Here is a 16,469-nt window from a genome sequence, read left to right as displayed (position 1 = left end):
TCCGCAGCACATCACTGTACCTCTGTTTTCTTCTGTATAATTCTGTGCTGCGTTTCATCTCTGTTGTTGTTCTTTTGTGCATATGTGTCAGTTTAGGATCGTGAGATGTTAAAGGGTTAGTTCACCCAAAAATTAAAATTAAGTCATTAATTACTCACCCCAAAACCTTCATTCGTCTTCGGAACATAAATTAAGAAGTTTTTCATTTAATTTGAGAGCTGTATCACTGTATCACATATAGGCTGCCTAAGGGAATAAAACTTGACGGCCCAGAAATTCAATGAAGAAAATGTTTAAATATTCGATGTGACAACAGTGGCTCAACTATAAGTTTATCAAGCAACGAGAATACTTTAAAACAAAAAAACAAACAAAAATAACAACTTTATTTGACTATTCCTTTTCTTCCTTGTAGGCCTGAAACGAGACTTCCATAGATTTCCACGACGCATGCGCGAGAGCTGAACTGAAGTAGTTGAAGGAGATTTTAGAGGGCTTTATGCCCAGCTGCACTACTTCCTGAACTTCAGCCAGCTCCTTGTTTCCTGTCTGCCATTATTGGCCATATTGATTAATTCAGGTGTGCCTGACCTCAGTAGTCATGGCAACAATAATCAGACACACCTGAATTAATCAAGTTTGGCCAATAATGGCAGACAGGAAACAAGGAGCTGGCTTAAGTTTAGGAAGTAGTGCAGCCATGCATAAAGCCAATTCTCGCACATGCGTCGTGGAAATCTCTTGAAGTCTTGTTTCAGGCCTACAAGGAAGAAAAGGAATAGTCAAATAAAGTCGTTTGTTTTTTCGCACAAAAAGTTTTCTCGTTGCTTGATAAACTTATAGTTGAGCCACTGTTGTCACATGGAATATTTAAACATTTTCTTCATTGAATTTCTGGGCCGTCAAGTTTCATTCCTTAGGCAGCCTATGTAGCAGTGATCCACCTCTCAAATTTAATCAAAAATATCTTCATTTGTGTTCCGAAGATGAACGAAGGTCTTACGGGGTTGGTACAGCATGGGGGTGAGTAATTAATGACTTAATTTTCATTTTTGGGTGAACTAACCCTTTAAGACTCGAATCTAATATTGGCCACTTTTAAAATAACGTGAACAGCCAAACAAAGCCAAAAGAATCGGATTTGAGCAAGTAATCAGAATTAAGCACTAAGCTTGCTTTGTGAACATAGCCTAACTAAAATTTTAAAATAATTTATTTATAATTCCTACACAGGAGAGAGGTGTTATGTCTAAACAAAGTAAAAATATAAATATTTTTATTCGTATTGGTTATCGCTAAAAATTGGTTAAAAAAATCGACATGTCGGATATCGGCAAAAATCCAATATCGTGCATCCCTATCAGTGTGGCAGTACAAATTGTTTTTATAGAAAAATTTTGACATATTTTGAATTGAAATGATTTGTTTTAGCTTTTTTTCAGTTTTCATAATGTAGATAGTGTGTTCATTTATAGGAACACATTTTTAAAGCAGGAAAGTAATTGAGTAAAATAAACCATGCATGTGAGTTGACATTGTCTTGATGTGTGCTTGAAATCATGATGAGCAAAATAATTGTAATTATCTTTTAACCATGACTAGAATATGACACGTTTTCAATGACTAAAACTAGACTAAAATTCCCAGACTTTTAGTCAACTAAAGCTTGACCAAACAAAAAACAGAATAGGTTGACAATAAAAAATGACAAGGAAACACAAGGCTAAGACTGATGTAAGAATACTTTATATTTGATGTATCAAAAATTATATTTGTGAATGAATAACCTTTTTGAAATAATTATTAGGTTGTGTACAAGCAAATGTTTTCTATGTGTACTAAAGTCGTTATTACTTATTGCTTGATTGTTAAACCACATGACTATATCTGTTGAGTCATTCAATTGAAAATTTCTTGAAAATTTTCGACAAACTAGAATTTGATCTTTTATTTATTATGGACACTCTTGTATGTCACTAATTCATTTAAATTTGCCCAATGAAAAAGGGCATTAAGCATCAGTTGAATGGAATGTGTTCATCAAACTGTCACTTTGAAACAGAGACTAGACTAAGGCAACCCGGTACCATGTCTCTGTTGGCCCTTTTGTTTCTTTCCTGTTTGTTACACAGTATTTCAGCTCACCCTGTTTGGTTTCCTGTCATGCACCATAGTCATGCACCAATCTGTTCATGTGATTGTTTCCATTTTTAGCTCTCACAAATTGTGGATTTCTTGCACTGTGCATGCTCAAGGTAGCCTACCAACTGGTAGATGCATGTCATGCAGTGTGGTGTTTCTGTGCTCTGTGGTTTGATCAGTGGAAACATATGCTCTGCAGAAGCTGGAGGAACAGGACAGGAAGGCTCTAAACATGAAGGAGCAACTGCAAAGAGAACATCGCTACCTCAAACGGCGTCTGGAGCAGCTCTCTGTACAGGGCTTAGAGCGCATTCGCACTGACAGCATGGGCTCCACCATCTCCACTGACTCTGAGCAAGGTACAGCACAACTGAAATATCACATGTATGCTGAAATACATCCAATAAAACCTTAAAAAACAAAATTAAGTTATACACTTACAGCAATTACACATGCTGTTACATATGCTACACATATTGTGTATATCCTATGGACTATACAGGCTATATGACCATAGTTGATTCCTGATCATGTGACCTATATCGATCTCTACAGTGAGGTCCAGATGTCTGAGACTTTATGTTTAAATTTTCAGTAAAAATTGTACTATTAGCATTACAATTTAAGTGCAAAGTTTAATTGATAAGTTAACAAATTTCAGAATGCCTTTGAATGTTTTAATGTTCTCACAGTTCTATATATATGTATTTATAACCTTTCTCCTAAATTTGTTTAAACTGTTTTTATATACCAATACATAATTAAAATGTAAGTACTCTGAATAGGAGAGTATAAAAATCGAGTGTCTGTAATCCTCTCAGGGCTGCAATAAACATAGCTACTTATTCCATTCACTCCCACCCCCTCCCTTCTTGGCTCCATCCAAAGCCACGCCCCCAAAACACATGATGCCGACCGTTCAGCTGAAGGACGCGTTCACTGGCACCGAGCGGAGACGAGCGCAGTGCATGTAGTGACATCATGTCAGAATGACATGTAATAAAATACCTAACTTTATCATTATGAATATAATCAACTAACATGACTGTTAGTACTCGCTATCAAGCTAGCATATCGATAATGGTAAAGTTTAAAATATATTGAGTTTGATTCGGTCACAAGCTAGTAACATAGGGCAAAGCTAAAAACAGGTTGCTTTATTCACGTTTTCCCGTTACCATCAGTTACACTGTCATGAAGGCGAATTTCGTGCAAGATTCATAACATATACAGTGTTTTGCATGTAAGAGCTTCCACGATTAAAGTACTGTTGGCTCTGATGAGGACTACACTCCGGAGACAAGTACCGCATTGTCGGCTCAAGGACAGGTCCTTTTTTTTTTTGCCTTGTTTGCCTTCGCAGACTCTATATGCTGGTACTGGGAATTTTGACAGCATTTTTTCTGCCATAATTGTGATTCTTCCTAGCTTCCGGCCAGTACGTGCCTCTTCCCCTTCTCGAGTCAAACGGGTGCAGGCATGTGGGCAGCTCCTGTAGCGGCAGGGTTGGTAGCCATGGTAGTGAGGGAGAGTGACAGTAGCCCAGCTAATCATTTCAGTCATTCCAAATGGAATAAGTAGCTGTATTTATTGCATCCCTGAGAGGACTACAGACACTTGATTTTTATACTCTCATTTTCGAGTACTTACTTTTTAATTATGTATTGGTATAAAATAACAGTTAAAACTAATTTGGGGAAAAGTAGAAAAAAACCTGCCTACCCTGCCTTTAAAGGTAGTGTAGGTCAGAATTTTATAAAAACTTTTTTCCAAATTTGTTTAAACTTTCTATATATATATCAATGCATAATTAGAATCTAAGTACTCTGAAAAAAGGAGTATAAAATCGAGTGACTCTAGACCGTTTAATCTGCACTAAACACTGCTCATTATTTCGAACCGGGACGAAAGAAAGGATTGGCTTAGGCGACTGTCACTCTCTCGCAACCATGGCAACCACCCTTTTGCCACACAGGACCTGCCCACTTGCGTGTATCCAGATCGTACCTGTTCGCATGCCCTTGTTTGAGCTTGAAGATGCAAAACTCGACGCAGGTCCTCTTGTCTAAAAAGTGCTCCTTGCCCTGCACTTCGACTACCCCGTTCTCGGCCTCTACTTCCTCGGACCCTAATAGCACGGCCTCTTGCACGACCTCCTCTGCTTCGCCCTCGACCACGGATCTGTCCTCGAGCTGACGATGCGGTACTTGCTTTCTTATACTGTCTTTGGGTAACTTATTTGTCTCGGGAGTGTAGTCCTCATCAGAATCAACAATGCTTTCATCAAGCAAACTCTTACATGCAGAACACCATATATATGTTATGAATCTTACACGAAATTCATCTTCATATCAGAGTAAATCATGGCAATGGAAAAACGTGTATCATGCAACCTGTTTTTAGCTTTTTTTAGCGAATCAATAAATATATATTGTAAACTTTACCAATATCAATATGCTAGCTTGATAGTGAGTAATAAAATACAACTTATTTGTTTATCTTCATAATGATAGTTAGATTTTTTTTATTTACATGTGTTTCTGACATGATGTCACTACATGCACTCCTTCCTCTCGTCTCAGGTAAATAATGCGTCTTCAGCTCAGCTGTCGGAGTCGCGCGTTCATGTGTTTTGGGGGCGTGGCTTTGGAAGGAGCCCAGAAGGGAGGGGGTGAAGTGAATGGAAATAATGAGCTGTCTTTAAAACAGTCGTGAGAGGTCTGCAGACACTCGATTTTTATACTTTCTTTTTCAGAGTACTTAGAATTTAATTATGCATTGATATACTGTATACAGAAAGTTTAAAGAAGTTTTGAAAAAAAAAAAAATCTGACCTACACTACCTTTAACAGTTAAGCAAATGAGCAGACATTGGACTGCATTCAGCTGTAGTTTGCGTGCTTGTAAATGCTGTTGATTACCACAGATAGTAATTTCAACTCTTTACACTTTAAAGTGTAATGTTACTGTGTTAGTGTGGGGCTATTTTGAGCCTTGTTAGTGGTATTAACTAGCGAGTTCTTTCTACTTATTATATGTCCCCATATACTAGTGTTATAATCTAATCCGTTTTTAGAGATAAAACCCTTTACATTCGATTATCATGAAAACAAATCTCAGAGAACTGTCGACTGTGTACCAATGTGTTATTAGACCAAAGGTTCATTTTGCGCCGGAGTTCACACTTCACAAGTATAACCATAACCCTTTTACACAAGTTAACGTTATTGTCTGTGGCAAGCTTCAAAATTGTATATTTGCCATCCAAAGACATTAGGTTTTATATAACAAAGAATATTCCTTTACTCTTGGGATCTTTGATTTATGTGTATAAATCACTTTTGATGAGATTTTATTTCTATGTTTTCACAGATGTGGATATTGACATAGAGGGAATGGAGTTCACGCCAGGTGAGAATGATAGTGTGGACAGTGTTAGCGATGGTGAGGACCACTACAGCCTGCAGAGCAGCTCCAGCGATGGAGGCCACCATTCACATTCCCACAGATTACAGGCTCACATCTGCTAGGCCGTGTCAGACCGCTACAGTGTGTCACCGCCAACATACCCATTAGCCACTCCCAGCTGGCAGGAAACACCTGGCTGACTTCCACTCATCAGAAAACTCTTTTCCCTCTCAACCCTTGCAACACTTTATATCTGACCCAACCTCACAAATACACACAAACAAACAAGCAATATGTGGTTTTAGTAAGAACATGTGGTGTGGTAATGCAGTTTTAACTTGTCTGTTCTGCTGCGGTGTGAAACTGGCTCTGTTCCAAAACTTAGTAACTGCCTTGCTGCCTAGTTCTGTCATCTAAGGCAGTATAGACTCCTTAATAGATTAATGGAAAGGGAGCAAAAGGGTAAAACTCCAGGGCAGCAATCAAACTGACTAGTCAAAACTGCATGACTGTACTTGCGAAGGTGTAGAGATGGGGAAAACACTTGTCGAGGTGTTGGTACCATCAGAATATAATTATATTGATGCTTTTAGTCCCATGTCTTTCTCTGTAACTTGCAATATTTTTTAAGCCTTTATTCTTCATCAGTATATATGCAGTGCAGTGTGCAATAATAGGTATATAAAAGAAAGTTCTTTGTGCTAGGAATTCCAACTCTTTAGACAGTCCCAGTCTTTAAAGCAGATTAGACCAAAAAAAAAAAAAAGAAAAAAAAGAAAGAAAGAAATTACTTTTGAAAAAAGAAGCCAAAACATACTGGTGATTTGAGGTGTAGTTTATATTTTCTGTTGTAGATTTTGTATTCTATTTTCGTAATTGTCCTTGATTAAAAGACAAATAAAATAATAATAATAAAATATATATATATATATATAAATATATACATATATGAATATTTATAAATGACAGAACATGAGGCCTGGATAATGTTTGTAAGATCTCTGGCATTTGTTCTGTATCTCCAACCGTCATGTTGTGCCTTGACTGGTCGTATGCCTTTTCCTCCCCTCATCTCCTTGACACATCCCTCCAGCCCTCCTCAGATCACTTTCTGCCAGCCACCCGCAGCTTCCATCCTCAGAATACTCTTCTTTGGCCTTTGGCACAAGGTGACAAGAAATATTGGTTAGTCACCTCTGACCTCCATCTTTTAATTCCCGGAAAATGTGCTTTCCATTCTGCCATGCAACATCATCCACATCAGCGACACTGGTCATCTCCTCTTTTGGCAGCTCGTCTCACCCCGTTGAAAAGCGTTATCTAATCAACTCTGCCCTTGAGGCTCTTTTCATTTTATTTTTTCAAGTTTGATAATAGCTGTCGTTTATTGTACTTTATGCCTAATATGTGTTTTGTTTTTCAAACAATGAAGTGGAAAACCTTGGGAGAAGAGCATTGGAATCAATCATTAATGGCAGCTCGAGTCCTCCCCACCCTCTCCCAATGGTAGTTCCTGTTTTAGTGTTAAAGTGTGCTTAAGGTGATGGTAGTATTTGATCATTTGCCCATAAAAGCAAAGATATAGCAATGTGATCATTTTGTTGGTAATGAGGTGGAGACTGGGTGTATTTGGTAAGCAGCACTGTTTCAATACTATGGTGCATATTGTGACCAACTTATTGAGGTTTTTTTATTGTTATTATTTTATCTCTCCATTCCCTGCAGACACCTAAAGGAGAGTTTTTTTATTTTATTTTTTATTTTATGTTTTTATTTTATTCTTTTATTTTTTCATCTTTTTGTAAAGCTATTTTTTTTGTCATTGAAGAGTTTACATTTATGTCATGGATATGCCTGACTCATGTAGCAAAACTATGCTTTTTCAATGTGTTCCAATATGTTTATCAAGTGAATTGTAAAAAAGAAAAAGCAAACTCTTGCACAGAACCTCCCATCAACATGATTTGATCTAGAGTTCAGAGAATTGTGCATGAGATTTCTTTTTTTTTTTTTCAAATTTTGAAGAGATTGTAGCTTTCATTGGCATTACCTACGAATCACGTCACATGGTAAATATGTGAAATCAAGCTAAATTCAGCTTCCAGTGTGGTGAAAGAAATACTTGTGACAGAGACAGGGCTATTCAGTGGCTGCAGGGGTTTTGAAAGCTTTAAAACACTAAAAGAAAAAAAGAAAAGAGTGTAGGCCTATGTCAGCAGAGAGGTACACATATAATTATGTGAAAAGAGCCAGGTGTCCAAGGATCTCATATGAGTGTTCTATAACTCCACAAAAAAAAAAAAAAAAAAATGATGGCATGTTGTGATGATACTTTGCATTTGTTTGGCCTTGCAGATTAAGCTTTCTGCTGAACATGTTTGAGCTTTGAGTGAAAGCTAGATGGCATGCGGACAGAAGACTGGGGGTCAAGGCTATTTAAAGAACAGACTAGAATGACCAAGAAAAAAAATACAACTAAATATTATTCCTTTTACCTTTGTTATACAAATAAAAGCACTAGAAGAAAGAAAGAACTTCAATGAAAAAGATTCCTGCCATATAGATTCTATTAGATATAGACTTATTTTTCTAACACCTCCCAATTTTGGGAGGCATCAGGTGTAATATCAGATTTATATCTTTATATGACTGTAGGTTTGTGACCCATATTTGCTGCCCAATTTTTCTCTCTGCTTTTATTTGTGTTCATGAACCAGTTTGTTGACAGGTCAGCATGAGTAGCATATCTTGCGGAGCGCTTGCGTTTTAGCATGAGTAAAACTTGCGGAAAGACTGCGAAGGGAGGGTTCTGTGCTAGAGACCTGTGAACAAATTACCTTTTAGAAAACAAGTAATATGCATTCAGATGTTGTATAATATTGTAAAGGTGTTTTTTTCTTTCTTTCTTTGTGTGTGTGTGTGTGTGTGTGTGTGTGTGTGTGTCTGTCTGAGTACGTACACATTTTCCAGGTGCTGGCTATGTTTGAGCCCACACTCTAAAGGTATTATGTATTCTTGTATTGTAATATAAATAATTAAAATGTTTTATACATAGTGGGTCTACAGTCATTATTTGCAATTTGCAACAGCCATTGTGAAAATATAGGTTTGGAGTGATCATTCATTTTAGCCCTCATGTTCTCAACACATGGACAATGTATTAACAAAACAACATATATCCTTCTGCAGTGTAGTTTCTGAAAGGCAGCAGATAGGGAAAAATTATAGACAAATTGGGCACTGGTAAGAAATTTCAAAAATTTTAATAGAAGACTTTTATTTTATGTCAGCAAAGATGCTTTTTGCACCCAGATAATGTAGTTCTATCAGTAGAGCAAGCCGTGTTGGGCTACCAACATGTTGAACCTACCCATTTCCGCCCCCTCATCACTACCCCTACCCCTAATTCTACCCATCTCCACCCCTTAGATCTGGATCCCACTCCGCCCCCTGGATCTCGTGTACTCCAATGAGGTGCTGCTACCGTGATTGCTACTGGGTTCTTTGGGTAACGGACGACCTCGTGTGGTTATCGGTTTATTTCGCTTATCATCGTCACAGTGGTTATTTGACTCCAGATCAATAGGTGTCGCAGTGTAAAAGCCCGATGTTTATGCCGAGTGTTCTTGAGTTCGCTTTGCACTCTGGGAGGTTTGTCCTCTTTAGATGTCATTGTACATTCTACTTTGTTTGTAAAGTAATAAAAAATCAGTATGACTGGATCCACAGCGGATGAAAAGCTCCGCTTTGAGCAGTTAACAAAGCTTCGGCGGCAATGGCTTAAAGATCAGGAACTCAGTCCTCGAGAGCCTGTCACTGCACCCAAAACACCCGGCCGCATCGAACGATTCTGGGGTGGATTTCTGGAGCCCAAGACACTCTGGAGACTTTACGTGAGTTTATGCCTTATAGATCTATTTATCCAGAGAGTGAAAATGTATGTTGCGTATAAGTTACATGCGTTGAAGTTTAACTGAGCATTTTAACGTCAGGATATTATTATAACATGCAATTTTGTCTTATCTTCTTTTTATGCGGACGAACCAGACATTTAAAGCCTATAATGCAAGTGTTTTTGCCATCACGCGGATTCTGCTCCCGGCCTGGGTCGTGCATTACTATGTTAAGTACCATGTCGATGTAAGTGCATATTTATTAGGTCACACTGAACATAATTTGAACATATTTTTTTTAAAACATAATTCATTTAATTAAGTGTGTGTGTGTGTGTGTGTGTGTGACACTGTGTGTGTGTGTGTGTGTGTTTGTTTGTGTGTGTTTGTAAGGATGCACATTATTCGATGAGAACTAGAAATATAAAATATGAGTATCACAGCAGTGTCACGTTTTGCTTCGACACTCGCACGTCAAAATCGATTAGTAGTAGGCCTACTTGTTCTTATTTATTATTTTTTAACACTTTACAATAAGGTCTTATTTGTTAACACTATTACTTCTAAGACATGATATGATAACTAATTATTATTAACTAAAAGTATAACGAAAATAACAAAATTATGTTTTGTACACATGCTCGTCACTCTGTCCCTGACTTCAATTATTTAAAGTCTTAAATTATGTATTTTATTAAATAATGTATTGTATATGTTTTTTTTTTTCATCATAAACATGGGGGCTCAAATGTGCAGGGTGTTTCCAGAGTTTGATCATTGCAGGCCCCCCAATATATGACTAATTATTAACATTTTATTTTATCTTAAAGGTCTTGGCTAAAATTGTTTAGGTGACCTTTTCTAGCTATCAAAACTGATAACTGTTTGGGTGTGACATTGGCCAACCTTAATTGAACTATTTTGCCATGGCAATTTTAAACAATTACTAACAACATTTAATTTAATTTGATATATGCGTGTTTATATTTTATTTGACACCTGACTGTACCCAATTAATTTCTATTAAAATTCACCAAATATGAAAATAGTTCAAACAAATATGAAAATTCTGTCATCATTTAATTACTCACCCTCAAGTTGTTCCAAACCGGAAGGAATTTCTCTCTTTTGCTGAACAGAAAAATAATATATTTTGAAGAATTTTAGAAACCAAACAGTTGATGTACCCCCATTGAAATCTATTTCACAGTATGGAAAAAAATACTATGGAAGTCAATAGGGTCCCATCAACTCAAACCTATTCTTCAAAATATCTTTTTTTTGTGTTGAGCAAAAGAAAGAAAATCATGCAGGTTGATGTATGATTTTAAATGCTGTTTTGTTTTGATTGCATTTATTCAACTCTATTGCCATGAAGTTGCTGACATTAAAAAAAAAGCTATACTTTTTTTATTAAAAAAAGACGTATTAAAAAGCTATACTACTTCTACTTACTTCTACACAGCCAGATAATATAGAATACAAAAAAACAAACTGGAAGCTAGCTAACATCCATTAAACAAACACACCTGAAAATTCTAACCAAAGTTTTCAGTTACTTAAAAATTGCAGGCAGGTGTCTGTTTCATTAAGGATAGAGCTAAACTCTGCAGGACATAATTGCAGGACATAATTGCCCATCCTTAAACTTAATACTTTAACAAATCAATCTGGTATAAAACATAACATACTGAAAGAAGTATATAGAACATTCACTTAAAAATAAAAAATGCTAGCTAACGTTTTGGATCAAATCAATGAATTCTATTAACTGATGTATTTACTGTAACCTACCTCATCAGTGATGTATCAGAAAATTAGTCTGACAATATGGTTTTGTCATATTTTATACTAAATTAAATCTGTCTAAACTTTATTGTTGGGCAAACTATAAATATTGTTGCCATCCACGACACATATTTTTGTATTGTGATATATATCCTGTTACATTATATTGTTGTACCCCTAAAAAGTGATGAATGCAGTACTACTTTAAATTCAGTGTAATGGTTTTATCCATTAAAAAAAATAGTTTGTTTTATTTTAGTTTTATTTTGGTGAACAAAAACTATACAACAACAGAGGGACTGAAATATTACCATAGATAAAATGACAGATAAAATAACACTAATATCTTTGTGTTTTGGTTGCTCATTATCATTTTAAAATTTAAAACTCAAATGGAATGATATTTCTTGTTTCCACAGAAAAAGCCATATGGAATTGTTGAGCTAAAACCCAGACTGTTTCCTGTAAGTATATTTGGTCCTAGCAGTATTATCACACTAGTGATCTTTTATATTGACTTTTTACATTTATGCAGTATGCAGCCTCTTTTATCCAAAGCGATTTATAATTGAAAGCATAGAAAAAGCAAAATGGTAACGTAATCAGTAAGGTTTTTTGTAAATTAACATTCAAATAATCATTCATATTAATGTTTCTAAATGTCCTCATACACATCTTTCTTTGTGCATGTATGTTTTTCAGGGAGACACCATTTTGGAAACAGGAGAAGTGGTCCCAAGTCTTCCTGAAGCAGAGAGTCACGGTCATCATTAAAGATGCCAGTTTATATTCAGTATAAACATCCTGTCTGCACTGGTTGTAAAATTAACATGTTTGAGTGTATACTATGTCAATAAAATGTATTGTACAAATTCTGTGTGCTTTTCCTTTGCTTTCAGGTCACAGTAACACACCCATTTGGGTAGATTACTCCTGAATATAAATATTCTGGTACTGATTGCAAATTAAATTACATAAAGATTTTGATAATTAAAATTAAGGTTATTTAATTTGATTAATTAAAAATATATAATTGTTGTAAAAATATATAAAACTTGCGAAATTTTGCGAAATTTTGCGAAAATACTATTTTGATGAAAACAATGAACAGTCAAGAGCAACATTCTTTAACAAGACAAGGACTCAAGTTAGACATGATATTTTCTTTAAGGAGAAACTCAAATGAAATAGATTTTCCTAAGTAGTGAAAAATGTTATTTTTATTAATTAGAATATACTACACAATGTCGTTGTTATTTAGTTAACAATTCTTTAGTGTTTTTGTGAGCATTTTAGTATTTTGAAATTAAAAACATGAACGTTTTTCTTACGCTTGGTTGATGTGCTTTTATTTTGTTGTCAAAAACAGGAAGTTCTAAAAGACGGATTTCACTTCCGAGATGGTCTTTTCATACGTCATTATCAACATTGCTTATGTAGACCAAGACCGACTGAGAAGTTGGGTCATTTGGGGTTCTTATTAAGCGCTTTTTATATTCACTGTAAAGGAGTTGCAACAAAAATCCGTCAGATATCATGTATTTCAGACTTTTTGAATATCGTGTTGTGATCTTTGAACCGGCCCAGGTTTGTTAGGCAGTATGTAAGTTAACGTACATTATTTTCAGGTTATATGGTTTTGTGGATTCTGTAATGCATTAAGGTTACTACAATTATCAAACGGTACAAGTCATAATGCTCCTTTTTTTGTTTCGGATACTTAAGTGAGATGCTTACGGTGAAATCCAGAGGATCCAAGTGCTCCGATTTAAACAAATGCAAGGAAGAGTAAGTAAAATATATATATTTTAAGGGATATATTAGTTTTACATTATTCGGTTGTTCATAGATTTATTATAGAAATGTATTTGTTGCGTTTAACATTAAAGCTAGTAGTTGTGTATAGTTTTGTTTAACGTTAACGTTATATGCTGCTCGGTATTTCTTATATTCTGCTGTAACGTTATCAAAAAAGTAGTTTTATATTTCTGAGAAGAAAAAAATGTATTGTAATGTAATGTGAGTTAACACAATCACATAACTACTAATTATTATTAGGCTATTTATTGGTATGTAGTCATATTTACTCATAGAATATTTCATAATTTGACGTACAAAAGTTTTCTAATATTAAGCAGTGAAGCTGTTTTTTTTTTTAAATAATTGAATTTATTTAAATTATATACTACCTAAAAAGGTTCTCTTTTAGAGAATTTCAGGACAGTATCAATTTGACATTTTTGGCTTTGTATTTAAAATATCTAAATAATTTCAAATTCATTATTTTCCTTTTCATTTATAATTATTATAGTCATTTAAACTATCTAAACATGCACATTTAGTCAGATGTAGCAAATGCTGAGAACAGTACAAGTAGCCTAATAATTCAAATGTTTCTTCCATCAGGTAATGGCATCACCACAAATGAAGGAGCACCCATCAGGTGTTGTGTTAAACACAATATCAAAAGCAGCATCTCCGGAATCAAAGTGCCCAATATGCCTGGATCACTTTAAAAACATATCATATCTCGATGTGTGCCTCCATAAGTTTTGCTTCTGCTGCATTCATGAGTGGTCAAAGAACAAAGCAGAATGTCCCTTATGCAAGCAGCCATTTAATTCAATCTATCACACCATTAAATCTGAAGATAACTACAAGAGGTTTGACCTGCGACCAACTGAGAATGGCTCATTTGGCAACATGGCAGGGCAAAGATTCAGGTATCGCACCACACTTACAGGCGAGCGCCGACCAGCACCGAGGAGAACGTCTCCCCCACCTGACCATGGTGTCATATTTGAGGGCCTGAGAGGATCTCTTCCACAGCGGCACAGCAGAGATCTCCATAGCATGATAAGGAGGCTGGCAGTTAGGCAAAGAAGAGAGAGTGAGGGCAGATCTGTACAAAATCTTCATGAACAAGAAGTGATTAAGTTTAGACGAGCCTTGTACAGAAGAGGTGTGCGAGTCCAAAGCGTGCAGGATGGTGGTCGTACCAGGGAGACCTCCGCAGAGTTCTTTAAAAGAAATCCTGCTTGTCTCCACAGGCTTGTACCTTGGTTGAGACGAGAGCTGACTGTTCTGTACGGGACCCATGGTTCCCTTGTCAATATAGTGCAGCACATCATCATGACTCTGATCACTCGACAAAACTTGGACGACCAGGCTGTTTTACATGAGCTTCGGCCCTTTTTGCTGTCCCACACTGAGCACTTCCTGCATGAGTTTCTTAGCTTTGCACAATCCCCGTTCAACATGGAGGCATATGACCAGCGTGCTGTTTATGACGTTCCTCGGCCCTCCAGACAGAGTAGCAGTTCAGAAACATCTGTGATTGACATCTCTGAGGATGAAAGTGATTCTTTAGTGTCAGGAGCCCAGGATTATGCAGCTCCAAGGGTGACTTTAAGCCAAACAGCATGGGATGATGAGACCCCAGGGCCATCCTACTCTTCAGAGTTATCTCAGGGATTACCTTTCCATGTGAGGGACTCAGACTCTGATAGTAGTGTTGGGGAAGCAGTAGTGTCTGTTGCTGCAGTGCCACATCAGGACCGTCCAGGGAATACTGCCACTATTGCAGCGGAAGAAGAGGGCTCCTCTGGCAGTGATGAAGACTGTGTTATTATCAGCTATGTTAAGCCAGTGGCAGAAAGGACACCAGAACTGGTCCAGCTTTCTTCTGACTCTGAACATTCTGAGCAGAATGAAGAGCCACAAAACCTTCCGGCACCCCAACATATTCGTTTTACTTCAGAGTCGGATTTGTCACCCACTGTACCTCAGAGACCCTCGAGGAGGCCAACAAGGTCCTCTCGCTCACCTGATGACACCTCTACACATCTTAGAAAAGAAGATAAATATGATAAAAGGAATCTTGAAAGGGAGCTGTCAGGATCTAGTGAAGGATCCTCACACAGCAACAGGGCACACTCTTCCTCTTGTACCAGGAAGCACCCAGTGTCTAAAGAGAGCAAGCATTATCGGAACCAAGGAAAGGACACAAGTCGCCACACCTCTAGTTATTGGCATTCATATAGCCATTATAGTCAGCAAAGCAGTGACAGGAGTTGTTATACAGAGACATGCTCATCCTACACCAGTTACTATAGAAGGGTATACAATCGCCCTCATTCTCTATCACACAGCAGAAGGCGAAGCATGGATCGTGAGGACAGAATCAAGTCCGGCTCCTCCAGCGGTCAGAAAAGAAGACACTCAAGAAGCAATTCCCAAATCAACTCTTCGAATCGTCGGCACAGAAGTCATTATGACAGCCGTTCTAGAATCGACTCCTCCAACCGCCAGGAAAGAAGTGTCTCAAGGAGCAATTCTCGAACCAACTCCTCCAACCGTCTGGAAAGAAGTCGCTCAAGGAGCAATTCTCGAACCAACTCCTCCAACCGTCTGGAAAGAAGTCGCTCAAGGAGCAATTCTCGAACCAACTCCTCCAACCGTCAGGAAAGAAGTCGCTCAAGGAGCAATTCTAGAATCAACTCCAACTCCTCACATCAGACATCACTGCATGATGAATATGGCAAGAAAAGGAAGTACAAAACAAAGCATTATGAGGAACCTTCAAGGAAGAGTCCTAGTAATTTTTTCACCGATTCTGCTGAAGATGGTGCAAAAAAGAAAAACAAGAAGCATCACAAAAGGTGCAAGAGGAAAAGTAAGAGTCCAAGCATAGATGACAAATCTGAGGGTCACAGTAGGAAACATCACAAGAAGAAGAAAAAGAAACACAAGAAGAAGAGCAAGAAACATAATAGTGAGAGTAGGGTGGGAAAGCACAGCCCTCTTCTCATTACAATTAATAGTGACAGTGACAATGCTGACTCCAGTGAACCCTCAACCAGTAATATCTGTGGTGCTAGCTCCACTTTTGCAACAGCAAACAGTTCTACAAAAACTGAAACTCAGCCACTCAAGTCCAGTTTTCTAGACATGGAGCAACAGTCAACTGCTGGAACTGATCATAGTTCAGTGGGTGATGCAGGGAATCAACCAATGACTGATTAACGCAAATGCCTTCATGATTTTGTATGTTCAATTTAACTGTATACTACTCAATTTGTTGGTGAATTAAGATTACTTCTTGTAATGCCCACATGTATTTTCAGTGTTGCAAAATAAATTTTTGTTTACTGAGACATTTTATTTTGTATTGTGTACACGTACATCACATTATTTCATAAACTTTTTTTTTTTTTTACATTATTTAATTTACGAGTT

The 16,469-nt window shown here is 37.0% G+C and overlaps 3 protein-coding genes across 5 annotated transcripts in view; all 3 read left to right on the top strand.

The window, feature by feature from the left end:
• mxd4 (MAX dimerization protein 4) overlaps nt 1-8,604 on the top strand; it is a 31,430-nt gene extending 22,826 nt beyond the window's left edge. The window contains exons 5-6 of the mRNA XM_039694239.2: nt 2,342-2,501; nt 5,515-8,604. Coding sequence (XP_039550173.1) covers nt 2,342-2,501; nt 5,515-5,672 — 318 coding nt within the window. The 3' untranslated portion in view covers nt 5,673-8,604. The remainder of the gene's footprint in view (nt 1-2,341; nt 2,502-5,514) is intronic.
• Nucleotides 8,605-9,162: 558 nt separating this feature from the next.
• ndufb6 (NADH:ubiquinone oxidoreductase subunit B) lies at nt 9,163-12,103 on the top strand. The gene is made up of 4 exons (XM_039694257.2): nt 9,163-9,443; nt 9,598-9,690; nt 11,651-11,695; nt 11,934-12,103. The coding sequence occupies exons 1-4, from the start codon at nt 9,264-9,266 to the stop codon at nt 12,003-12,005; spliced, it is 390 nt and encodes a 129-aa protein (XP_039550191.2). The 5' UTR covers nt 9,163-9,263; the 3' UTR covers nt 12,006-12,103.
• Nucleotides 12,104-12,617: 514 nt separating this feature from the next.
• Nucleotides 12,618-16,387, top strand: toporsa (topoisomerase I binding, arginine/serine-rich a). Of its 3 annotated transcripts, none has more exons than XM_039694264.2 (3): nt 12,618-12,834; nt 12,957-13,019; nt 13,638-16,387. In XM_039694264.2, the coding sequence occupies exons 2-3, from the start codon at nt 13,008-13,010 to the stop codon at nt 16,254-16,256; spliced, it is 2,631 nt and encodes an 876-aa protein (XP_039550198.2). In that variant the 5' UTR covers nt 12,618-12,834; nt 12,957-13,007; the 3' UTR covers nt 16,257-16,387. The 3 variants fall into 3 exon arrangements, with proteins under 3 accessions (XP_039550198.2, XP_039550207.2, XP_039550200.2); XM_039694273.2 differs by having other exon boundaries at nt 12,627-12,818; XM_039694266.2 differs by having other exon boundaries at nt 12,627-12,830.
• Nucleotides 16,388-16,469: the final 82 nt, after the last annotated feature.

The sequence above is a fragment of the Pimephales promelas genome, chromosome 6, assembly GCF_988280905.1.
Source record: "Pimephales promelas chromosome 6, fPimPro1.hap1.1, whole genome shotgun sequence".
NCBI lineage: Eukaryota > Metazoa > Chordata > Actinopteri > Cypriniformes > Leuciscidae > Pimephales > Pimephales promelas.
The sequence above is the reverse complement of the archived record's forward strand: the minus strand, read 5'-3'. Positions and strand labels throughout refer to the sequence as shown.